Source organism: Dermacentor andersoni, chromosome 6, assembly GCF_023375885.2.
Source record: "Dermacentor andersoni chromosome 6, qqDerAnde1_hic_scaffold, whole genome shotgun sequence".
In the NCBI taxonomy this organism is placed as follows: domain Eukaryota; kingdom Metazoa; phylum Arthropoda; class Arachnida; order Ixodida; family Ixodidae; genus Dermacentor; species Dermacentor andersoni.
In genome coordinates, this window is record NC_092819.1 from 78673268 (window position 1) to 78699980 (window position 26713).

The 26713-nt window shown below is 46.6% G+C and overlaps 2 protein-coding genes across 2 annotated transcripts in view; one reads left to right on the forward strand and one right to left on the reverse strand.

The window, feature by feature from the left end:
- Rme-8 (receptor mediated endocytosis 8) overlaps positions 1-26713 on the reverse strand; it is a 157946-nt gene that overhangs the window by 27196 nt on the left and 104037 nt on the right. The window contains exons 31-35 of the mRNA XM_050171184.3: positions 24729-24920; positions 11370-11549; positions 5123-5395; positions 3438-3554; positions 1711-1888 (exon numbers count right to left, since the gene is read on the reverse strand). Coding sequence (XP_050027141.1) covers positions 1711-1888; positions 3438-3554; positions 5123-5395; positions 11370-11549; positions 24729-24920 — 940 coding nt within the window. The remainder of the gene's footprint in view (positions 1-1710; positions 1889-3437; positions 3555-5122; positions 5396-11369; positions 11550-24728; positions 24921-26713) is intronic.
- On the forward strand, positions 12099-19454 carry LOC140218880 (uncharacterized). The gene is made up of 2 exons (XM_072288585.1): positions 12099-12221; positions 17927-19454. Exons 1-2 carry the CDS (start codon positions 12099-12101, stop codon positions 19340-19342), a joined length of 1539 nt encoding a protein of 512 aa, XP_072144686.1. The 3' UTR covers positions 19343-19454.

The following is a 26713-nucleotide window of genomic DNA, read 5'->3' on the forward strand; positions in this document are numbered from 1 at the left end:
AAAAGACGTACTAACCAGAAAAACATACGATCTAAAGGAACTAAAAAACTTCGACATACTCAATTATTGTTGGCATCTACGTTACGCGAAGCATCGCGTGGATTGTCACGGCATGAGACGCTGATGCATGTCGCGCTGGTGGTATGGTGCTCCAGCAGTCCGAGGTGCGTTCTGTTGTTTTCTTATTGCGTGGTGTTCTACGAGATCGACGGGAAACCGAAACAAAATCAAGCTGGTGGGCGACATCAGATGCCGCCGAAGCAAAACGCGATGCCCACATCATTCCACCTGCAGCAGGGAACAGCGGCGTGCTTGGGTTATCGCCTAATAAAAGCATGCAGTACGCTACCAATGGCACTGCGCACGACATGCTGCAAAACAGATAGGTGAAGATGCTTTTCATAATAGGTTTAGTGGCTATAGCTGTGAATGCGGAGTGCAGCAACACGGGCGGAGATTGCATGAAACGCAGTATACAATCACAGTCTGCAGTAGGGAACGGTGGCAGGTTTCGGCTATTGACTATTAGAAGTGTGCGCTACATTTCTGATGGCAACACGTGCTATGAAACAAATAGACGGAGATGCTTATTGCGATAGGATTGGCAGCGACAGCTGTGAATAATGCATGCGATGAGCCTGCAAAAGGCTTGCTGATACCAAAATGAGAAACTGAGTGCGTGCCGGCATTTTCATGTGAGACGGGTGGGCGAGTATTGCGGTAAAGCTGCTGCAGCTGGCAGTTACATACAGTTCTGGATCGCGCCTTTTCTTGTTCACATGGGATCTAGCAGCCGGAAAACGTATACGATCACAGTCTGCAGCAGTGAATGGCGATGCGTTTCACTTATTGCCTATTAAAACCGTGCACTATGCTTCCGACGGCACCAAGCGCTGTGAAACAGACAGGCGAAGATGCTTATTGCAATAGGACTGGCGGGGATAGGTGTGAATGCCGTGTGCAACGACCCCGCAGATTTGCAGGTAGTGAAATGAGGAAATAAGTGCGCGCCGGCGTTTTCATGTGACACAGGCGGGTGGGTATTGCGGTGAAGCTGCCGTGGCAGGCAGCTATATACTGTTCTCATTTGTGTGTACATTGCACAATTTCTTGTTTGCATGGGACCTAGCGGTCGGAAACCGTATCACACGATCGCACTTTGGTGATGTACTGAACGTTGGCGGCAAAAATTTGTGTTTTTCAGGAACGCATGAACCAGTAAAAGATTAGTGTAACTATTTGGTCAATCTTGGTGTTCTCGATTGCGAATGTATGTGCCGGGAAAACGTGCGTAAAGGGAACTTATCAATGAGGTTCTACTGTATATAGAATGCACTCTATTATGTACCAGAATTCTTTAACTGTTGCCCTGAAATTGTTGAAATGGCCTGTGCTTCCAAATTAACATGTGCCTACAAGGTTTAAATTTTTATTGTCGAATTCCTAGCTTATTTCAATCAATGTTTACATTCACGTCCCGACCTGACACTGCTGTGTCTATTTCAGGTCAAGTGCATCACTGACTATTGTGTTCTGTATTTTTCGGTCACATGACCTGTTGGTGATGTGACGCGTGTAATGTTAAGAGTTGTATTTCTGTAATCTGTTTCAAAGTTCCTTGGCTGTTTTTTTGTTGCTGTGTGGAATACTCGCGGAACAAAGTCTAGCCTAAATTTGTGGACAATTCCTTTAAGACGCGTGCACACTGACCAGGATTGTTACGGAGCACATTGTGCAAGGCCTGGAGGGCTTGTTCCGTCTGTGCCACCCGCTGGCTGCCGCCGCTCGCTGTACCAGTGTTGTTATCGTCCAGTGAGCGGGCTGAGTGCAGGTACTGCGCCTGAGATCCCACAAAGTCCAACAGGTCCAGGGCAAACTGGCGTGGGTTCTGCAAGACGATTATTAATTCTAGATGACTGCCCCCAATTCTGCGCACCGGCAACAGAGATCACATCTGTAAATGTTCCATGATGACAGCCACAGGAAAGAAAGCAGACATCACGGGGTGTTAGACATGGCACCTTACTGCGACAGGCAGGAAGTTACAGCAGAGAGCAATTACTGATTCAAAGTACAGAAACGAAAGAAATATGCCCACGTAAACCCACCAGTGCGCAGTGGCTAAGAGTGATCCATTAGCAGCACCTGAAAAATCCCCATAATCCACCATGAATCCTTAATACAGTAGCAGTGATAGCTGTGGCACATTTTCGGTCCCTCATGCATCCTGTGTGTCTTGTAGTAAATCTGTGATGATGTTATTGTTACCTTTCGATTAGTCTGTGCGATCTTTGTATAAAGAGTGCACTTGTGCAACAAGCAGAACAGCTTTCTCGGATTGTCTTTTGTAAGCATCTGGTGATATATCAATACCTTCCAACACAAGCATTTAAAGTGGAAATAAAAGTCCATAACAGCTATCATAGTAAGACAAGAAACTGGAAAGTTTGTCTCACTGCCTTATGACATAAACTGTAATGATTACCTCGCTGCATGATTCAAGGGGTTTAATGTCCAGAAGCAACAGAGGAGCATGAACGGTACTATAGTTGGGGCGTCAACGGATTAACTTTGAACATGGGGAAACTTGCCTTCAATCGCGCCAGAAATGTAACTGGCTCCATAACATACAGATTGGAACCCACTGACACAAGTCAAAGCTTTAAAGGAAATACTTGACAAATAACAATAGTGAGTGCAAAAAAAAAAAGAACTAATAATATCAGTGGCCACACAGTCAGTGTGATCACTGATATTATTATGAGTTCTTGTATTGTACTGTACCTATGTTTATAGTCACAATTATATAGTAACTGTAATTGACACCAGCCATTGTGACTGACATGCACTTTTGTGGCAACAAAGTGAGCTTAACCATAAAACTAGGTTGCAATATGCAAACATGGCTCGAACTTGTTTGTTTTAAAATCGAAGCTTTTTTTTTTTTTTTTTTCGAAAATTGTCGGGTTTTTATGACCGTGGGGGCTGTGGTGTAGCTGTTCTCTAGCTGAACAGGCCAACCAATCAGAGTGGAGGATGCGTGCAACATCGCCACTGGGCTCCTTGCACCACGATCAGATGGCGCTCGCCTCTGCACATGCGAGGCGGCATTGCACTGGCCTCTCTACAACGCCTGACTAAAGCCTTCTGTCTCACTTTGTGCGGAATTCAATAAACACAAGCTTGTGTTTCTACTCTAAACAAAGCTTCACTCTATACAGATTGCAACTCATTGGATCTGTTGCATAGCTTTTTCTGACATAGTGCTCTCGTAATCCTGAAAGCCGATTCCACAATGCAAACATACGTTCCTAAGCACTGAAATGAGCGTGCACTTCAAGCAACAAAGCAGCCAGGAAGATGTTCATCTTATAGAAGGTACAAACACAATAGCGCCAGGCACAACAAAGCATGGCCCGGTGATGTTCACGCCTTACCTCGAGAGGGAAAGTGGGCTGCTCATTATAGATGCGCACAAATATCTCGCCCACCACCAGCTCCTCCTTGTGGGCACTGTACACGAAGTTGGCACCATACGACTCGTCGCACTCGCCCTGCAAAAATAAGACCAAGATCTACTGGGAGGCACCGGGCATAACAGCGTGTCACGCTCCTGAGGGGTTTAGAACAGATTGACAGATGATCTGGTTATCGACTTACTGTGATCCACACCTGCACAAGAAAGGACTACATTTTAATCTCATGATTACAGCTGCATTAAGCAATGTTCATGTTTGAATAATTGTCATATCACTATTCACAAACTCCGTAAGAAAAAGAACCCCCGACTCCAACAATTCTCTCCAGTGCTTGGATTTATTTAATGCACCAGCTGACAGAAACGGAGTCTCCAAAATGCTATGCAATATTTGTGCAAATCTCATGAAATCCCCCCCGACCTTTTGCAATTTCCACAACTCTTGGAGCAACCTTCTCTAGCATGGATGCATCCTGCAATTACGAATGAAAAAACTCAGCACCAACTTATACACTCTGCACTTCTCTCTGGCCCTGCCCCTCCTTCCCAACACACTACACCTATGGTTTCTCTTTCGGCATCATTCAGCGCAACTTCGACTGTGGGGAGCAATCGTCATACGGCTACGGCAGCACAGCTGTTCTAATTTACGCCCATAGATGGATAGACAGGACACATATACCTCATTTCTTCAGCTCACTGCTGCTGCCACAGAAAAAACCTGCCCTCATGTACTATAGGCATCAAATGAAATGCGAACAACGAAGCGCGGGGCCTAAACATAACTGAAGGCACAGTGCATGCCGTCCAGTCATCGCATCACCATTGACAGGCACACACATCCGGTTTAACCGCACTGCACGATGAGGCTCCTCCTATAGTGCAATATTGTCGTTTCTGTTCTGGTTCACTTTTGTTTAAAAGAGAGAAAAGAAAAATGAAAGAATACAGAAGCTAGAATATTGCAGTATAGAAAGAGTATTATCACCCCGTGCGGTGAAACCGTATGTGCTATTGGTGTCAAATGAAACACAAACAGCGGTGCGTGTGGTACAGTTTGCGCCGCCATCATTACTGCACCGTCATCTTTCCTCACTTTCACATAAAAGAGGACCAGAACACAAGCAAAAATATCACAGTATAGGGAGGGCATAATCAGGCAGTGCAGCCAAACCAGATGTGTGCGCCTGTCAAAGGTGATTACTGCATGGCACGCACTATACCTTCAGTCATGCTTAGGCTACATGCTCTGCTGTTCACATTTCATTTGATGCCAATAGTATGTGTGTCCGAATATAGCGACTGACATTCATGCATGCCAAAAGTAGCATAGCCCTGCTGCACTCTTTCCTATATTCTTTGTTTCAATTTTTGACAGGCTCCTGACACACACAACCCTAAAAGCAAAACAAAGGTAATTTTTTTCGAGGAGGTCGTTTACAAACGTGAATCAATTTTCAGCATCAAAGCTGTGACTACGCACAAGTGAAGCCAGAAACATCCCAGTGGCATTTGCACACCATGGCAATGACATACACAAGTGGGCGCTGGAACACTCAAGAAGCGAGAGACGCGACTGACAACGTCTGGCAACAGAGTGCGTAGACACCAGCTATTGAGCAAGATTATGCCTGCTGCACCTACCGATCGCACGACCGAGCGCTGCTGCTCACGCAGATACTCGCGGAGCTCGGCGCGGGTCGCATTGTCCCAGAGCAGGTAGGGGTTCTCCGTGTTGGCCGTCAAGATCCTCAGAAGTTCAGGGGCTGGAAGCACGCCCAGCTTTCTGGCCAGGTATGGAGTCAGCAGTGCAGACAGGGCCGTGCGAGCGGCGGCATTGGGTGGGCATGCCTCGTCTAGGCCAGCCAGTCGTGCACACGCACCAATGCTCTCTTCAGCCAGCCGATTGGCCACTTCCTACACGAGTAGAGGGAGACAGGGCAAAAGCAAAAGTGATAAAAAGGAAAGAAGTGGGCATAAAGGGAGCTTGATTGCCGATAAAAACGGTCAGTAACCAAAGCCAAAACACACTAATATTTCAGTACCTGTACAGATTCGTTGTTCAAAATTAGCCGCTGCTCTCTGCAGCCAGCTGATGGGCAACTTCTTACATGAGTTGGGGGAAAGAAGAGGCAGCGTCTGATTATGAGGCATGCCGCAGTGGGAGGATATGGATTAATTTTGACCATTTGGGGTTCTCCAATGTGTGCCCCCCCCCAATGTTACACAAGCGTTCTTGCATTCTGCCCATACTGAAATGCAGCTGCAGCGGCCTGTATCCCGCTTGTGACCTCAAGCCCAAAAGTAGAACACCATAGCCACTGGGCCACCATGGCAGGCGAAGAGAGAAGGTTAACATGATTATTGGTAAAACATATCAGCAAGCTATGTCAAGAAACATATTTCAGGATCCACAGAGCTCCTTCATTCACAATAAACTGCCATCACACTATTCACTTAACAGTAAAACCTCATTATAACGAAATAGAAGGGGGAACTGAAATTACATCTTTATACCCATCACAGTTAAACCTCGATATAATTAAGTCGGTAAAATCGGCAATTTGCTTTGTTATATTGAAATTCGACCTTTTGTGCAAACAAGCACAGTCGCCGATGAATTTTTCTTAAATGGAAGGGGCCACCAAATTTTTCAAATTATCGAGCAATCAAAAAAAGCAAATTCGAATGAGAAAAAATTTACTTGTTGGGTTTGACGGTCGGTGACAAAAGATATGGTTTCATGCCGTGTCGACAATATTTTCACATCGGCGGTACAAGGCGAAGCCAGCTACGCTTTCATAACCACTCCGCCCCTACAGCTGATAGCGTAGCCAGCAGTGGGACGATGCTATCATGAAAACTGCCAGCAACGGGAAGTGAATGCTTCATCTGCCTCTCGCTTTAAAGGAGTCCTGAACCACCCACCGGGCTTGGTGAAAAAACACCATTTGTGGATAGCATATGCTGCTGTGAACAGGGATGGAAGTGGCCAAGGAAGTTTTGGAGCAGCTCTGGGAGCAGCAACTTTGGCACTTCGGAGCAGGTTTCGAGCATGAATTACCTGTTTCGGAGCAGTAAATATGCATCTTGAAACAGCTTCGTAAAGTCTAAGATGAGTGAAATACAGACGAATGAAGAACAGGCGTTCTTTATTTGACTTTGCAGAACACCATTGGGTCGCAGCGAATCAGTTCTGCAGAAGCCCACTAGTTGGAGGAAAATTCATGGCAGGGAAAAAATTGTAATTCACCCAACTGCAGCATGAAGCTACAAAGGAAACCACCTACGGGTTTTTCAGGAACCACCATTAAGCTACATATGGGATGTGCCAACTAAATGTGACCAAGAAAAATATACCTGAGGGGTTTCCACGAGCACCACCCACTCTATGTTGATAGGCCCTATTATGCTAGTTGAGCTTTTTTTTTTCCCCATTGTGAACAAGCAACTAATACTTATGTTTAATGAGCTAACATTTATTGCATTACTTATTCAATAAGGTGCCTATGCAAAGGTTGTGGAATACATCGGGAACTGACCGATAACAGCATATATAGCAACCTAGGTCTTGCATGGTCCTTTTTTCCGACAAAAACAAAAAGCAAAAAAAAGGCAGGAGAAAGCCTGCGAAATTTTTTTAAAAGTCCACGTACGGTAACAACACTTCCCCGCACCAGTAATCAAAGTAGCCTCAGACGTAAACGTCAGCTAGTATACATTGTGTATATTATGAAGGTGAAAACCTGGGCCACAGTCTTGCAATAGCTCGGAGAGTGAACCATTACAAGATCGTACTACCTCATATTTGATAAGGACCCAAGGGGCACGCCAGAAACTGCTGATGCGTACAGCAAAAAGCATGGACGCTCGTTCCCAGTGCCCCTATTTGACAATGTTCGTGTAAAGATTGATGCAATCTTTGGTGCGCAGAAGCTTTGTCAAGGTCAAAGCAAGGTTTTCTCTTTTTTTCTTGAATTTATTTCACGGGCTCTCTTTTTGTTAAAAAGGTCTTTAAATGGCGTTATCATTCATTTCTCAACATCATTCACAACTTCTTCACTGACATATCACTGAGTAGGTAAACTTATAAATTTAGCTAATTAAATGCATTTGTGCAGAAAGAACTAGGAATGTTCACAGTGGCCGCCATGAACAGCCCCCATCAAGGTACAGTGAATGCTGTTCGCGTAGTGCCCTCTGGTAATTTTTAATTCTTAGCGACCTTCAGTTCAGATAGCAGTATACGGCAGAATAAATGTGAAGTGACATACTGGTCATTGCGTGAAGGCCAGTATTTCGCATTGCTTGCCGAGGAAGAAACCTCCAAGATATTTTTGAACACAATAAATGCATAAAAATGTTGACTGGCTTTCCGATCTGTTTCATCGACCAACATTTTAAATAAGCTTAATTATTCGGGTTTATATGCAGTTCCACCACAGGCGCCATGAAGCCAATGTATACCTACAAGCAATATTTTGTATGCCAAATGATGGTTTATTCAAATTTTGGAACTTGATCTGTGCAAGTTGGGTCGTGACAATCATTGCTGCAAATGCAATTTCGGAGGTTCACATTTCTGCCTAACGTTTCGTTACGACCACCATTTGGCCGCTAAGGTTGACTAAATACAAAACCTTACATACTTGGCTTGCTATCTGCGGTAGCAAAAGCCGGATTTTGCGTGATGCGGCTGTGCAGAAAATAGTGTAGCTTCAGTGCAAAAGTCAGTGACGATTGCATTTGCCATTGAATATTTGTGACCAAGACGTTTCATGAAAATAGGTCATTTTTCAGCATGCTGTACTATCATTGAAGTAACTGGTGCATGTACAAAATAGATTTAGAATGTCACACGCACGGAGTTCACCCATTAATCGATGCAGATCTACCAACAGAGCACGAAAGTGAGTGCTAGAATGTATAACACAACAGATGAGCTGCATGTTGAGCAAACTGTACGACCTTAATTCATTCAGCACAGCTTTCCTTCCCGACTGCCCTATGAAATGAGCACCAGTTCAAATCATCTTTAGCTGTTCCATGTATATGCAAACGCCTAACACTTATATAAAACATACGTAATGCATTGAATAGCACAAAATGGTTTTCATTTTCATACAGCCTAGTAGCGATTATGACACCAAACACACCAACACTTCAAAGATGCTGACGCTGAAACACATTGCTTAGGCTTGGATTGCGGGGGCTAGACGCATGTCTATGTCTGTGCGGCCACCACCGAACACGCACATCCTACTAAATTTGCCGACTTCATTCGAAATTAGTTTATTGGCGCGGGCTGGCACAGCTCGACGCCTTCATGCAAGATGGCGCAACTAGGTGCAGCACTTCAATTTCTGTGCGACTATCTCAGCCGTGTTTTTCAGTTGTGTGCATTGTGTGGAGCTCGCAAGTGGAGCACGAAGTCCCCTTTTTCTCAAACACTCTTTTTAACAGAAGTCTGCTTCTCACTCTTTTTTGGCTGCTATATCTTGTCATATAGCAGTTTCCCATATGTAGCTACTATTGGCCAATATCTGACATCAATCAAGAAGGGTGTTTGAATCAGCATGCTTCTTCCTACTGTTACTGTGTATATTTATTGACGTAGTTTAATAAACAGGATGAAGTAAACAACAATCTGTATTTCAAATTTCAATAGGAATTACGTATCTGCCGATAATGACTAGTGTACTATTGCCGACTATCGTCTGCTAATGCTCAGCCGCACCTGCCTGCATATGAATGAAACTTTGACCACACTGCTTAACAGTGTCATAGCCTGGTCTCGCTGGTTTTTATTAGTTTTGAACACTCAACTAGCCTCGAACCATGTAAAACTTAAGGCCACACCACACACACACTTGGTAGTGCGCGCTCGCTCCTGGCTGCTTCTGGCTGGACGCCTTGGCAGATTTGGCTTTGTATTGAGCTACTATGCAAAATGCTCAACTTGGATGTGGCTACTATCCGTTGGTGAAAATGGTACAGGGCAAAGCTGGTCCGAACCACATAGAATGGCCAGGCTGGAGCACATGAGCGTGAGCGCACACTCTAGCCCTGTCTTGCACAAAGTAAACACTGCACATACAAACTAAAATTGCATGTAGTTGCGGTCTGCTACGTAGCGTAGATACTGGGGCTGCTGCGAGATGTTGCAACGAGCTCACTCGCTGAGCACACTACGGCTCAGCAAGCAAAGACGTGACCAAAGACAATGCATGCGCACCTGTATAATTAAGAAATGCATACTATGTCCAGTGACAGTGGTAATCATTCTGGTAATCTTCACTGCAATAAATTGCCTATGCTTCACTACATAACACTGTTGTATTGCGACGAAGCTAACTAGTTAAGTTCAAATTATCTGGCGAGGGCCAATTTTGAGGTTAAAATAATGGAAGTTTGGGCCCACAAAAATAAATGCATGAGCATCAGCCGTGATGTTCGGTCGGGATCGAATTAACTGGAAAATCGAATTAACCGGAGTCGAATTTACGGAAGTCTACTGTATTGAAATTATGTATAAACACACTTCGTTATATTAAGGCTCAAGATACGTGGTCTTCTACGGACAAGAAGTTATAAAAAGTTAAACACTTTTGTTATACAGAAAATTTCCTTATTTTGAAGTTTGTTATATCACACTCTTTAACTGTATTGAGGTTCTAACGTAATGTGTCTTCCTAGCTGTCAAGGAATTTTGAAGTCAAGAATCTACACTACACCGTATAGACTCGTGGAAGGGTAGCACGTTTAGAGCGCAGCTCTTGGGTAGCCTTTCCTGTGTTGAGCGTCCCCGTCCCTCGGCGTACCTCAGCATAACTGAGCGAATGAGCACAGCTAAGAATGAAAAAGCAAACGCAGAGCAAAGCAGGGGATGAAAGACGGCAATAGCGAAGAGAGCGTGAGGAGGAAAGCGTAGTGCCACGCAAGACGTGTTATGCGGCAACGATCGCTACAAGATGGTGCCACAGTAGTGTACATCGTCTGTTCACCAATGACGCTATTGATAAGGCATGCGGCGAGCACGTCCACCAATACCATATATGGAAACAAAGCGCTGCATGAGCGGAGGTCTGTCTGTCATCTACATGCTGTGTCATCCATGTGTCATCCACATGCTGCCTCTCACATTCTCCCAATCAGTGAGGCCATTGCGCCCCAGTTCGCACCATTATCAACATGCCTCAAAGGAGAGATTGTCCGTGCCAGCCAATATATAGCAAAATGAAAACGCGTATAGGGCTGCGCTCAAATTTTGTATTAGGAAGTGTACCATAATTGTCAGTGAATTTTTTTTCCACAATTTTGGCGAGGGGCAACCCTTACATAGGACCCAACCTTTTTGTCAAAATGGTGCCGGTGAAACCTTGGCTTGTGCACACCTTGAATACCTGAATGTACAGTCGCAATCAAAAGTTTGGTGACCACGGCACCAGCAAGAAATTTAAATATATTGAAGCATAGCTCCGCGGCCTGGAATCTGTTTAATACATTGTATGCACTGTTATTTCAGCCAAAATGCCTCGGCTGCAGAAAAACAAAAAAACAAGAAACGTGGCACATTTTGTCCCCAAACTTTTGATCGCGACTGTACCATTGCACCAGACGTCAACATACAGCTCTCATCATCTAGTAGCAGCATACAGAAGTATGCAGTGAGCGAAAATTCGCCGGTGCGTGTGCACAGCATTGGGGTACCGAACACGATTGCTTCTGCGTTGAAATCCTTCAAATTTTGGGCTGCCAAGTTCGGGGTGCGGCCCTCACACGGGTGCAACCCTTACAAGTCTATGCGGTATTTGTGCTCACAACCATAATTGGGAAATTATGGCAATTTACTTGCCCGAAGTGAGCATGCAACTGTTCTGCGGCCCCCTACCTGCTGGTTGGTCTCGAGAGCGCTCTCCACACCACCTTCGCGGAGCGTGTAGTCGTAGTGGAAGGCTGACAACAGGAGGTGAAAGAGGGCGCCAGCTGCCAGCAGCCGCGTCTGCAGCGCATCTTCCACCGCCAGGGCACCTACACACCGCACCAGTGCCAGGCACAGCTCCGACAGGTGCTGCACCGAACATATCCAAAAAATCCATTAGGATGGTAGCACAAAGGAAACAGCAATACACAGAAGATGCACACAGGACAACGCACTGAACTGAAATTTTGATGTACTGAAGCAAAAGTAGAATTTTATCTGTACATGTATTACCCTTCACAGAATACCAGCTTACCGGAGACATGAATGACACTAAAATGCTGGTAGCAACATCTTCTGATGCTTTGTCCAACAACACATCAGACTATTTTGTTTTACAATGGTGTTGTTATTGAAGCAAAACTACAAAAAGAACTGCGTGCTGACGATTACATTGCTACCAATGCATTCCAACACGAGCCAACTATAATGTGGTTAGTCTCTGCATTAATGGCACTGTGTCCTCCCTGATTCAAGGCCAAATGCATCGAAATTGCAGCTTGGCTAAATTGGCAATAAATGAGTGTTATGTACTATTGAAGCAATTTTGGCAAAGCTACAGGGTTAGTATTCATCCAAATTTCTTGTTAGCCTCCTTAAAGCACTTAAGCAGACGCATGCACTTGGTGGTTAGCGGATATGATGCAGGTCCCATCATGGTGCCTCAGAGATCTTTCACCACGCCGCGAGCAGCCGCTGGAAGCGCCCAACCTTGGAGGTCGTGCCAAGGAGCCACAAATTCTGGGTCGTACATCACTTCTGGTGAGTCGTAATGGCGGCATTTTTCTTTTTTCTTTTTGTTAGTTTAGTGTTGGTGTCAAGCACACTTGCTTTTGCAAACTTTTCATGAAGCATGCGCTCATATTAACAGAAACATAATATTGTGCACGGAGGCTGCTCCTATCGTCACTCTCCAAGCCTAGGATACGAAGCTGTCCAAAATTTCGTTGCAGCTGGCTTTTCAAATTTGCTGCACCAAGAGATGTCACCACCAATGTGGCTGTTTTTGTCGGCGTCTACAATAACCTGACATTCCGTGAAGAGCAATACAAGCTAAACACTCAGTAATAAAGAAATTCTGCCTGCCCAATAGCCGTTTACAAGGCTGGGGGCTTGGGCTTGCTGGTACGACATAATTCGCTGCACATCATGGAAAGCACAGGATGAACAGATAGATTGAGAAGACGATACAGTGCAAAATAAACCGACTCCACATGGGCACCAGTCTCCCGGTGTCACTTTTCGGACCATATGAAGTCGAGATGCCCAGAGATGGAGGTGCGCAGTTCAGTGGCTTGTGTCGAGAGATATGCTGCCCTCTTTGTGGCCTCTCTAAAAACATGCCATTTTACGATCTCTTTCTCTACCAGAAGCTGCATCCCCACAGTTGCTCACTTTGTTTCTAAATAAATTTAAATATCCCCTCCAGGTGCCAAAAAACTTTAATGGCATTTCTTAATCTTCAACGTCACAGAAACAAGTCATCAGCAGAATGGAACAAAATTTAGAATTTACCAATTTGAATTTTCCAGTAATCTAACCGTGTCTCAAACCTAGAAGGAATTGGTTCAGCTAAAGAAACAAAACTGGTGGATTTAGCATGTGGTTAATTGTAACACACCAAGCTATTTCAGACATTCATGTGATATAATTCCCTCTTGGCAAAAAGAATTAAAAAATCATCACATGATTAATACAATGGTGCTGCCAGTGAATTACCGTATTTATTCGCGTATAACCCGCACCAAAATGTGAAAAAACGCGTTTAAAAAGTGGGGGTGCGGGTTATCTGCGAATTTTTTCCTTGGGAGGGGGGGGGGTGGTCGGCTTCACCGCAATGTGCGGCGGCCTCCCCGTGTAGTCCGCCATCCCCATCGTCATCGACGCTTGTCAAGCCGATGAAGGGCCAACGAAAGGCCAGCATTGTTGAGCCTCGCGTTAGGCGCTGTTTAGTGTACTTACCCCAGTTTGCACTGTTTGCCTGCTTTGTTTTGGCATCATGAGTGCGACTCGACGGCAGTGTTTCACAGCGAAAGAGAAGCTAAAGATTATAGCCGCTGCCGAAGAAATCGGCAACAGAGCTGCTGCAAGACAGCATGACGTCGACGAGTCGTGCATTCGCGACTGGAGGAAGAAAAAAGAGAGTCTCGAAGCAACGAACCGGGACAGGCGAGCGTTTCGGGGTCCGAAGACTGGCGCGTACCCCCACCTCGAGACGCAGCTTGCGAAGTTCATTGAGGAGCAGAGAAGTCGTGGCCACGCTGTTTCGACTGAGATGGCGCAAATGGAAGCCCTGAAGTTGGCCCGGGAATTGAACATTCCACGTGAGTTTCGTGCAAGCCGTGGATGGCTTCAGCGCTTCATGCGAAGACATGGATTTTCTATGCGGCGGCGAACAACCATGTGCCAGCGGCTTCCTGAAGCCTACGAGGAAAAGTTGTTGAACTTTCAACGATATGTGATCGCACTTCGGAAGGAGCACAGCTATTTGCTGTCTCAGGTGGGAAATGCTGATCAAACACCTGTGTACTTTGAGATGCCGATGGACACGACCATGGAAAAAAAGGGCTCCAAATCAGTCAGCGTGCTGACCGGCGGAAATGCCAAGCTGCGCTGCACAGTCATGCTATGCGCTTTGGCTGACGGCACGAAACTGCGCCCGTATGTCATTTTCAAACGCAAGACGCTACCTAGCATTCCACTGCCCCCAGGAATCGTTGTGCGTGCGGAAGAAAATTCGTGGATGAACAGTGGCCTAGTCGGTGACTGGCTTCGAGTAATCTGGGAGCGAAGACCAGGTGCCTTGCTGGCACGCCGGTCGATGCTCGTACTAGATTCCTTCAGAGGCCACTGCACTGATGCGGTGAAGGCTCGCCTTGCCGAGACCAGCACCGACCTCGTCATAATACCTGGCGGCATGACGTCCATGCTACAGCCACTCGACGTGTGCCTGAACAAGCCGTTCAAGGCACACGTGAAGCGGCTGTATGCCCAGTGGATGGCCGACGGCATTTACGCCCTCACACCGACGGGACGCGTGCGAAGGCCTGATATTCCATTGCTGTGCCAGTGGATCGTGGATGCGTGGAAAGCGATACCGGCCGATTTGGTGCGGAAAAGCTTTAAAAAATGTGCGATCAGTAATAGTTTGGATGGTTCCGAGGACGACTACGTCTTTGAGAGTGGCGATGAAGCCTCGGATGGCAGTAGTGAGAGCGGCGACGATTAAGAATCGGATAACCAGTGACGTGGTGGCGGTCGTTTGAATAAATGTTCTGAAAACGAAATGATCACTGAGTGTGAGTTGCATCTTTCTAGCGCTAATTTTTTTTTTTTCAGGTAAACGTGCGGGTTATACGCGAGTTTTTTTTTTTTTTTTTTCCGCCGAGTTCAAAGTTAGGGGTGCGGGTTATACGCAGGGGCGGGTTATACGCGGGTAAATACGGTATCTGGACGTCTAGTACAGTAGAACTTCATTCATACATTTTAGAAAAAAACTTGAGCAAAATGTATTAACTAAGAGAATGTATGATCGGAAGTCACTAAAAAATTGACAGACTCAACTGTAGTTGACATCTACATCATTTGAAGCATTGCACAAATCATTGTAGCATGAGGCACCGACATAAGCCAAGCTGGTGGAGCTCGAGTAGCCCCAAAATGCACATTGTCATTTTTATGGCTTCTGCAAGATTATGTTTGTGCTCCTCGAATTCGGCCTGGGTCAGCAGCTTCTTCAAGCTGGGCATTTCGGCGGGAGGTTTTGACATGTGCAATCATTGCCGTGCATCAAGCTAGCAGGTCCATCATTGTTTTCCTATTGCATTGTGTTTTTTTTGAGACAGCAACTGGAAATACAGTCAGAACTCGCAATAACAAAATCCCCCAACTATGAAATTCTCGCGATGACAAAATATTTTCGTATCCTCATCAAATGTACACAGGATTCAATGTATTTCGTACCTCTCAATAACCAAATGTTGCTGTACTACAATCCCGCATTAACGAATTTGCCGGAATGTAACTCCACATATTACCTACTTGTGCAAGGCTAGTAGGCTACAAAATGTACTTAGATGCGATGGCTTTGCACTAAAATAGCGTAAAGTACCACCACATGACGCTTGCATGGGCGCCGCCATTTTTGTTTACAAAAACAACCAAGAGCCGGAAGCAATCACGCCAGAAACACGTCATGTCCACCATCGTGTTTGTTGATCAGCCGTTTGAAGTGGCAGCACGTTGCTACCGACATGTGTGACAATGGTTTTTGTGCACCTAGTGCAGTGTGCGACTTGCGCCTCGGCGAGAAAAATGCAGCAAAAACAAGGAAATCCACATCCCACCGATGTGGAATGGTTTATGGTGCTTGAGATGGCAGTTGCAGCATGGAGTGCCATGCATCGAGCCGTGATTGAGCGATCGTCGAGGAATACGCATTTCCTCGTACACATTCCTTGATTCAAGAACGCTGGTTTTGGCGTCACCCCACAGGCATTGCTTGCGGATTTGGTGCCGGATGTAGATTTGCGCAAAGGGGCTGTAATCTGGACCAACTGCCTTTGGGTATACGAGATACAATCACTTTCGCACTCGGCACCGGATGCGTCAGCACCTACGGGAGACAGCAAGCGATGGAAAAATGCTGCTGCATGGGTGGAGCACTGTTGCTCTGCGTCTGGTGCCGAGTTATGCAAAATCTCGCAAAAGCAATCATATCTCCAAATTGACCGAGAATACTGCTCCACCACAGCGCTGCCTCTGCTGACCGACACACGCGGTGCAGATTGTATTGTCGGCAATGCAAGCAACGGATTAATGTGGCGAACTGGGCGTATTGATACATATTTGAAAAGATGGCAGTGCGAAAAAGACAGACAGAGATGAGACAAGCGCTGATGCTTGTCATCTCATCTCTGTCTTTTTGCACTGCCACCTTTTGAAATAGGCTAACGGAATTTTGACAGTAACGTTTCGTTCTGCGATGCATTACCTATCTGTGCTGTCTCATTTTGCAACAACGAAATCCTCACGAAAGCAAATTTTTTCATGTTCCTCGCCGATTTCGTTATTGCAAGGTTCAACTGTATAAACGAAATTGAGCTGGTGGTTAACATCAGAATACGATGTCTACGATGCCGCCAGAGTGGTACACAATGCTTCCTTTGCTCCGTGTGCAGCAGGGAATGGCAGTGCGTTTGGGTTATCGCCTATTGAAAGTGTGCAACCTGCTACCAACGGCACTACAATTCACGCGCTGTGAAACGAATAAGTGAAGATGCTTATCACAATAGGATTGGCAGTGATTGCTGTGAATGCGGTGGGCGCCAAGCTGGGAGGAGACTTGCTGGTACTGGAATAAGAAATTTAGTTTGTACCAGCGTTTTCACACGAGAAGGGCAGGCGAGTATTGCAGATGCTGCTGTGGTGGGCAGCTACTATTCTCGATTGTGCCCGCACAGTGCCTTTTTCTTGTTTACATGGGATTTAGCAGCCGAAAAACTTATCATACGATCGCAGTATGGTGATCTACTGAATGTTTGTGCTAAAAGATTGTGTTCTCCGGGAACATACTAACCAGTAAAAAATAAGCATAACTGTATTGGGCCATTTCTGTGTTCTCGATCACAAACGTTGGTGCCAGGAAATCGTACGTAACGAAATTGTGTCAACAAGGCTCCACTGTACGTTCCCACTATCCACACATTTTACACATGCCTGATTTTATTGTATAAGTCAGAAGTACTTTAAATTAGAAAATGCAAAGCCTTGGGATGAGCTTGGCTGGCCCACAACAGGCAACTAAGTATCTTTGGGAAAGGCCTTTGTTGTGCAGTGCAATTAAAATACCGTATTTACTCACATAATGATCGCACTCGTGTAATGATCGCACCCTGAACTTGTCGCAGCAACATGTCGTGTGCCAAGTCTAGCTAATGATGATCGCGCTTACCATCTGTTGAATGCTACGCGAACGACTCTTGAAGGCATAGCAAGTGGTCTGCACAAACCCAACATTCTTAAGCAGATGCCCCATTTCATTCCTTTCACTTCCCGCACTTCCATTAAAAAAAAGCTACAACCGAACTTGCCTCGGCTTTATTATATTGCCGCAGAGAGCTCTCCACATGCCAGGTACAAGCACTCTCGTGAGGCACCTTTCGAAGCGTCTCATCGCTAAAATCGCCATTAGAAGAGCGCCAGCAACGCCTCGCGCATGGCGATACAGCGCGTGTCTCCCGTGCACGCGCTCACGGCAGCGCCCGAGTCTGCCGTCCAATGAGAAGCCACGGCGTGGCTCTTGGCCTTCGGGGCGCGTGAAAAGTGCGTTCGGCGGAGAGACGCGGTTGACTGTGAAATAGGCTGCTGTTAACTCTTTTTTCAAAGTGTATGAATACTTAATAATTGAGTTTCTGGGCACAAGTTCGCCCACAATAAACCAGTGTGTTTAGTGTGCTTCATTTAAGAGTGCTACATTTCTGGTGGAGGTGCGGGGTATGATTGGAAGTCCCCAGTTCGTAAGAGAACGGAGCCCCGACCCTCAGCGATTGGAACCCAGGGAACTGACTCCAGTACACCAGCGCACAAGCCGCCGCATCCGAGGAGACCCACCCGAGTTCGGACCGCTTCCTGTTGCTGCAGCAGTGCGGGCAACAGCTATCAGCGACGGTGCAACCATGACCAGCCCAGTGGCATCATCCCAGCTCATCGTGTACCCACCACGCACGCCCGAGTCCTTCCACGGCGATACGTTCGAAGATGTGGAAGACTGGTTAGAGCAGTTCGAGCGAGTGGCAGATTTCAACGGCTGGGACGAGACACGGAAGCTTCGCAACGTGTACTTCGCGTTAGAAGACTCAGCGAGGACGTGGTACGTCAATCATGAAGCGACACTATCTTCGTGGGAAGAATTTCGGCGACAACTGCTTGCCACGTATGCCAGCACCGATCGGCGAGAGAAGGCAGAGCACGCCCTACAAGCCAGAAACCAGCGCACTAACGAAAGTGTCGGCATGTATATCGAGGACATGTCCCGTCTCTTCACGCGCGCTGATCCAAACATGACCGAAGAGAAGAAATTACGCCATCTGATGCGTGGCGTTAAGCAGGAGCTGTTTGCAGGACTCGTCCGCAACCCACCACACAGTGTTGCTGAGTTTGGCGCCGAAGCGACGACCATAGAGAAGGCGCTGCAGCAGCGTGCCCATCACTACAATCGTGATGTCACCAGCGCACCGGCCGATATCCTGTCAGCAGGCCCAGGCAGTAACACCGAAGCACTAAGAGAACTGGTGAGATCAATCGTAAAGGAGGAGCTTCGAAAGCTGCAGCTACTGGAAGCCACGCCGACAGTCTCAACTCTCGCCGCCGTCATTCGAGATGAAGTTCGCCACGCCATTCTGCAGCCAGGACGTGAGGAACCGCCTGCTCATCATGACCAACCACCACCCGTACGTCGCGTGCCAACGTACGCTGATGTGTTATGCCAACCGACCAGGCATGCATTCGCGACTCCCAGCAGCCGCCAGCCGACTCTGCGCAGTGGACCCCTTCTAGCAGAGCTGAGGCCACGAAAAAGTGACGTGTGGCGTGCACCCGACCGGACACCACTCTGTTTCCACTGCGGGGAAGCTGGACACCTTTACAGAATGTGCCCATATCGCAGAGCAGGTCTTCGCGGCTTTACGATAAATGCACCTTGCCCCCGTAATGGCGAAAGACCCACCGAAATTCAGGACTACTTGACCCGACAACAGGATCCGGCTGCTAGATACCAACACCAGCCCCGATCATCAGCGTCTGCACGCTACCGATCACCAAGTCCACGGCCATCCTCGATTTCACCAAGGCGTCGTTCACTGAGCCCACGTCCGGAAAACTGAAGCGAGCGACCTGTGGAGGCGAGGCCGCTGACGTTCGAAAAAGCCAAGATCCTCCGTCAAGTTTACCGAGCAGCCGCGACGAACAGAAGCGGATGAATAAGATAAGTGAACAGAGAATTTCTTCAGACTTGAGCATTACAATAGACGGTCATGAATTGAGTGCATTAGTTGACACAGGTGCCGATTATTCCGTCGTAAGATATGCACTCACGAAGGAATTGAAAAAAGTTTTGATGCCATGGAGTGGACCCCAGATACGTACGGCTGGTGGGCACCTCATTACGCCCCTGGGTAGATGTACAGCGAGAATCGGAATTCGGGGTTTTTCTTACGTCGCTGATTTTGTCGTGCTACCAGAATGTTCGAAGGATGTAATACTCGGAATGGACTTTCTCCTAACAAATGGTGCCATAATCAACCTGCGGAATTCTAGCGTGTCATTTTCTACGAAGCAGGCTATAGACATGCAAGAGTCGGAGGAGGTAGAACACGTTGCCTTGCGGGTTACCGACGATGACATAACCGTACCACCACGATGCAGCATGCTGGTTCGCGTAAGAAACGAAGCATTCGACGACTCGGAAGGTATAGCGGAGGCCAACGTCGAGCTACTGTTGAAAAAAGGCATTTGCGTAGCACGAGGAATTGTTCAACTACGCGATGGGTGTGCTGATGTATTGCTGACGAACTTCGGAAGTGAATTTCAGCACGTCGCAAAGAGCACAGCCATCGCCTTCCTGCACAGCGCTACTGCGGTCACAGATGTATGTAGCTTAGCATTAAGGCCACCTGCTGTCCAAACTATGCATGACGCCGTAACATCAGTTGCGATCAACCAAAGTCTGACGCCAGCCCAGAAAGAAATGATGGAGGACCTTATAAATGAATTCGCAGAATGTTTCTCCACCTCATCAAAGGTACGGCGCACACCAATTGTTAAACACCGTATAATAACAGACGAAGCGACCAGGCCAGTATACCAACATCCGTACCGAGTGTCACCGGTTGAACGAGAGATCATAAAGAGTCAGGTGCAAGAGATGCTTGAGGACGATGTCATTCAGCCATCAAACAGCCCATGGGCGTCGCCGGTAGTCCTTGTGAGAAAGAAGGACAATACATTGAGATTCTGTGTTGATTACCGGAAATTGAACAGTGTGACCAGGCGGGATGTATACCCCCTTCCCCGCATTGATGACACGTTGGATCGCCTACGACATGCAAAATTTTTCTCTTCATTAGATCTCAAGAGCGGATATTGGCAAATTGAAGTAGACGAAAGAGACCGTGAAAAAACTGCTTTCGTAACCCCAGACGGCCTGTATGAGTTCAAAGCGCTTCCATTCGGTCTCTGCTGTGCGCCGGCGACATTCCAGCGCATGATGGACAGTGTCCTCTCGGGTCTTAAATGGCAGTCATGCTTAGTTTACCTAGACGACGTAGTGGTATTTTCCGCAACATTCGACCAGCATCTCCAGAGGCTGCGTTTAGTGCTTCAAGCCATCCGCTCGGCAGGCCTAACCATTAAACCGGAAAAGTGCCAGTTTGGATTCCAAGAACTTCGTTTCCTGGGTCACGTAATTAGCGCGCAAGGTACTGCTCCGGATCCCGACAAGACTGCTGCTGTTGCACGATTTCCAAAGCCTACAAACAAGAAGACGGTACGGCAATTTTTGGGACTATGCGCTTATTACAGGCGATTTGTAGAAAACTTCTCGAAAATTGCCGAACCTCTGACGAAACTTTCTAAAGAAGACGTACCCTTCATGTGGCATGCTGAACAAGAGGTTGCGTTCAATGAACTAAAGGGACGATTGCAAGCCCCACCGATCCTCGCCCACTTCGACGAGACAGCGGACACAGAAGTCCACACAGATGCAAGCAATCTCGGTCTCGGCGCGGTTTTAGTTCAGTGGCAAAATGGGGAAGAGAAAGTCATAGCGTATGCTAGCCGCACTCTCTCGAAAGCTGAAACAAATTACTCTGCGACGGAAAAGGAGTGTTTGGCTGTCATATGGGCCATCAGCAAGTTCCGACCATACCTTTACGGCAGGCCGTTCCGTGCAGTCAGCGATCACCATTCTCTTTGCTGGCTGGCAAACCTAAAAGACCCATCTGGACGACTTGCGAGGTGGAGCCTGAGGCTCCAAGAATACGACATTACTGTCGTGTACAGGTCTGGAAGAAAACATAACAATGCTGACTGCTTGTCCCGCTCACCAGTGGAGTCGACTCCTTCAGAAGAAGAAGATTTCCCGTCTCTTACAGCGATGACAGCTTCGGAAATCGCTGAGCGTCAACGGGCCGACACAGAATTGCTCCCACTCATCAAACACCTCGAAGGATACGACGTCCACGTCCCACGCATGTTTATGAGAGGTTTATCGTCATTTTGCCTCCGAGATAATGCGCTCTACAAGAGAAACTTTGAACGCAACAAGGAAAAATTCTTACTCGTCGTACCGTCAGCCATGCGACCAGAAATTTTGGAAGCTTGCCATGATGAACCATCGTCGGGTCACTTAGGTGTCAGCCGGATGTTCGCCAGAATTCGTCTCAGATACTTCTGGCCTAAATTGTTAGCGTCGGTGCAGCATTACGTGAAGACATGTCGCGAATGTCAAAGGCGCAAAACACCACCCGTGAAACCGGCCGGACTTCTCCAGCCCATAGACCCACCAAAGACTCCATTTCAACAAGTTGGAATGGATCTTCTTGGCCCGTTCCCAACATCATCGTCAGGGAAGAGATGGATCGTAGTAGCGACGGACTATTTAACACGATATGCTGAAACTGGCTGCCTTGAGCGAGGAACGGCAGTTGAAGTTGCAAATTTCTTCGTTTGTAACATAGTACTGCGACATGGTGCACCAATGGTCGTGATTACCGATCGAGGAGCGGCCTTCACAGCTGATTTGATGCAATGTTTGATGAAGATGACTCACACCAGTCACAGAAAAAGCACTGCATACCATCCCCAAACAAACGGCCTGACGGAACGTCTAAACCGAAGCCTGGCCGATATGTTGTCCATGTATGTCGACCTCGAACATAAGACATGGGACGCAATCTTGCCTTACGCCACTTTCGCCTATAATACGGCAGTACAGGAGACAACCCAGGTCACTCCATTTCAACTGGTCTATGGCCGCACAGTAACAACCACACTGGATGCTATGTTGCCGGTAGATGATGACAGCAACAACCCGTACGACATCGACGACTTCCTACAACGAGCTGAAGAAGCCCGGCAGTTGGCACGGTTCCGTATCCGCCAGCAACAACGTAGGGACGCAAGCTACTACAACCTGCGCCGCAGAGAAGTTCAGTACCACCCGGGCGACAAAGTGTGGGTATGGACACCAGTGCGTCGTCGCGGACTAAGTGAAAAACTCCTTCGCCGATACTTTGGACCTTACGAAGTTATTCGCCGAGTAGGTGACCTGAATTACGAAGTCATCCCTCATGAGCAAGAGCGATCAAAGCGGCACATCCATGCGGAGGTCGTACACGTAGTCCGCATGAAGCCTTACTACGACAGGCAATGAAAACACATCTCTAGATAAATTTGTTCCATACGCATCGGGACGATGCGTTTTCGGAGGGGGACTAATGCCGCAGAGAGCTCTCCACATGCCAGGTACAAGCACTCTCGTGAGGCACCTTTCGAAGCGTCTCATCGCTAAAATCGCCATTAGAAGAGCGCCAGCAACGCCTCGCGCATGGCGATACAGCGCGTGTCTCCCGTGCACGCGCTCACGGCAGCGCCCGAGTCTGCCGTCCAATGAGAAGCCACGGCATGGCTCTTGGCCTTCGGGGCGCGTGAAAAGTGCGTTCGGCGGAGAGACGCGGTTGACTGTGAAATAGGCTGCTGTTAACTCTTTTTTCAAAGTGTATGAATACTTAATAATTGAGTTTCCGGGCACAAGTTCGCCCACAATAAACCAGTGTGTTTAGTGTGCTTCATTTAAGAGTGCTACAATATGTAGGCTTTATAATGGTTTTGGTCAACAACAACACAAAGGGCGCCTTTCGATTCTTCTCGTCTGCACTCGTGAGCACGCAACAAATCGTGAGTGGCAACGATAGTGGCCACGTTTACACTGATACATTAGAAGTGTACCCTATTCGTATGCCGATGCTTGTAACGCAGCTATTTGCCTACCCTTAGTAGAAACGTGCCATAGTAGGATAGCAGTGAAGACAAATGCCGCAGTTTCTGCAGCATGCCCATCATGTGTTTCTATGTCACTGGCAGCTAAGCGCGCCCATCTCTGTTTCTGTCCCCTCAAAGTGGACATGGCTATGTTATTGTCACAAACTTGCCGATATTACCAATATTAATCATTACTGATGCAGAAGAAACTGTTTCAATGCATGTAATGTACTCACGAGAAGAAAAACAATCATGTTCGACGCGTTTGGCTTGATCTGCCGGCCACCATTTTTGTTTTGGTGTCCCGTACTGACAGCGGCAGCCGCCTGCTTGTTGACCTGTTGTCATCAAGCAGCGAATGCGGGATGAAAAAAGAAAATGTTTCTTTTCGTGTGAATATTAATCTACGTAATGATCACACTCCTCAATTTGCGTCAATTTTTTTGACAAAAAGTGCTATCATTATGCGAGTAAATATGGTATGTTGATAAAAATGAGAGACAGGAACTTGGTTTAGTCAGTATAAACCAGACACAATGTTCCATAATGAAAAAAGAAGACATAGTGCAAAAAAATGAAGTGCAGCAAGGCCTGTCTACTCTCACATTCTGTTTCATCTTTTGTGCTATGGAACAACATGCTAGATGATCATGCCGGAGTGAGGCTGGGAGTCGCACTTAAGCATTGTTGCATACACTTAATGCAATGCGGTGAGTTTCCAGACTATGAGCTGTACCATGTGTACGAGTCTATAAAGCATGTGCTATATGGATGCTCTCAGAATGTGGAGAGCAATAGCAGTCGACTGATGATCTTGCCCAACTCGACAACTGTTGTTAGACTCGAACTGTTGTCAGAGGACTTTGTACTGGGCGATTGGCATGACTGTAGGCGTAGTTTCCAGGCCATTCAAGCCTTACTTGACTTTATAAAATGTCAAGTCCTTATTTGACTTAATAAAAGTCAAGTAAGGACTCTAGGCTACAAGTAGACTGACCCGTCATGAGTTTTGCATCTTCCTTCTATCGTCATCATTAGCCATCTTGTTCCTCTTTTTGTATTCCTCTTTTCTTCTTTCTCTTCCGCCAATGCAGAGTAGATGGCTGGACTGGACAGTGGCGGGCCAACTTTTATGCCTCTCATATCATCAAACATCTCTCTTCTCTTTAGTGTTTCTTCAGGCCTTAAGCACTGAACAAAGCCTGGCAAACCAGCAAGCCCGACACTCACGTCAAAGTACAGGCCTCGGCAGAGGTCCCTGGACAGTCCTTGCATGGTGGCCAGGGCCTGCCGGCAGGCTGGGAACTGTGCTGCCACGCCCAGGCAGTGCGCCGTGTGCATCAGCACCTCCACCTCCAGGGCACCCTTCTGGGAGCTGTGGCTCAACATCTCCACACTGCACGACAGTGCACGTTCCAGCAGCTGCGAAGGAAAGAGGGGCACGTTTTAACTCTTTCACACATGGCAGAACCACGTGCAGTTAGTATCTTAGGGGTCCCCCTAAAGGAAAATATTAGGCCTAGTTGGACTGTTAGATTATTCGTCTAGAAGTCAATCATAGTTTTCTGCATGCCTACATGATTGTTGCGTACACAATTGCCACCAAAGGTCTCACGGCTCCTCCTCGATCTGAATCGGCTATGCCAAAACTAACGAGTTTCTGGAATTGCCCTCGCGACTTCCTTCTCTGCCGCTCTCTGTGAATCAGCCAGTGCTGATGGCACATGAGAGGTACCATAGTCCAAAATAAGTGGCACCATTCAGGTTTTTCATTTTTGTCATATTCGTGCTAGCAATATATCTGTTCTTGCTACAAACAAATTAATTATTACGGAAGCTTAATCTTTCAATCTAGCTCAACTTCCTTCCTTTAGAGTGCCTTTAATTATACAAGTCTGACGAAGCACCATTAGATATTTGTATTGTCCAAAATATGTACCACCCAGAACTTCTAAAGCTTGTACATTGAGGCAGCAGAATTCCATTTGTGCAGGTGAAGTCATGACCAAAAAATCAACGCATATATCTTTGGCCAATTATTTAGACATGGTATAAACCACGAAAACGTCTTAACACCAGGTAGTTTATTATGCAAGGAAAGAAAAAGAAAACAAGGAAAATGCAAGAACAGGAAAGATTATGCAAGGAAAAAGAAAAATTCATTATATTTTACAACACCATTTGACCGAAGAGCTTTTTAATAGACTTTTGCTCAGTCATGCACATCAATATCTTCTAGGTGACATTTTGTTATAGCTAGTCATGTTCCGTATACGTATATAGTGTATGCCGTTACTATACAATATACATTGCTTGTCACTAAGCATGCGCTGACAGCACTTCAACAGGCAACTGCAATGCAATCTTACTTTGCTTAAGTTGGCTAAAAGTTTATATAAGTGAGTGGTTTAGACTACTGAAGCAATCTTGTCTATGCCGTAAGGCTGGCAATTGTCTAGTTCTTGGATTTGATGCTCTTAAATAGCACCTTAGCAGACGACATGGCCACCTGGTGGTAAGCAGATACGTACGCTTCAGAAGTGGACACCGGTTCTCAATGTTCTGGCAAACAGAAAAGCCAGAGTTTTCTTTTTTTTTTTTTTTTGTCACAAGCTTTTTGAGGTGCATCCACTGGTGTTTCAAATGTACAATTTTGTGTAGAGGCTGCTCTTCAGGTATATACACTTATCAGAAAAGGCTATTGACATAGTCAAAAATTTTATTGCAGTTAACATTTAAGTCACAATATGAGAAATAAGTTTGGCAATAACTGCTGCAGCATGAGCATTCTCTGCTCCTCCCAGTAAGCACACACATGAAGTTACAGTCGAGCGCCTCTACAAGAAATAAGTTCAAATAACCTGCATAACAAAGGAATAATTCTGTCCTAGTTCCACTGCGAGCTATGCGGTGTGCAAACTTTACGAGGAAGTGGCCTATACAGCGAATGATTTTGGAGGACCCAAGAACTTCGTAATAAAGGCGTTTGACTGTACTACAAAGAAGGGCTAGAGCCAACCACCAACAGGTTTACATGCACACAACACCTCAGCTCACTCACTACTGCAGCACAAGTACAGTACGCCGACAGCTTGATGACAGCTCAAGTGCTCGCATACACCAGCCCGACAAATGTGCACACCGCGTGGAACGCCATCTAGATCAGGCAAAATGAAGTTAAATTAAATTATGGAATTTAACACCCGAAAACTGTG

Bases quoted from the DNA above. Each gene is read 5' to 3' on its own strand.
- LOC140218880 (XM_072288585.1), top strand. From the start codon at position 12,099: ATGATGCAGGTCCCATCATGGTGCCTCAGAGATCTTTCACCACGCCGC. The intron at 12,222-17,926 runs GTGAGTCGTAAT...GCTTCATTTAAG, and splicing joins TGGGTCGTACATCACTTCTG to AGTGCTACATTTCTGGTGGA.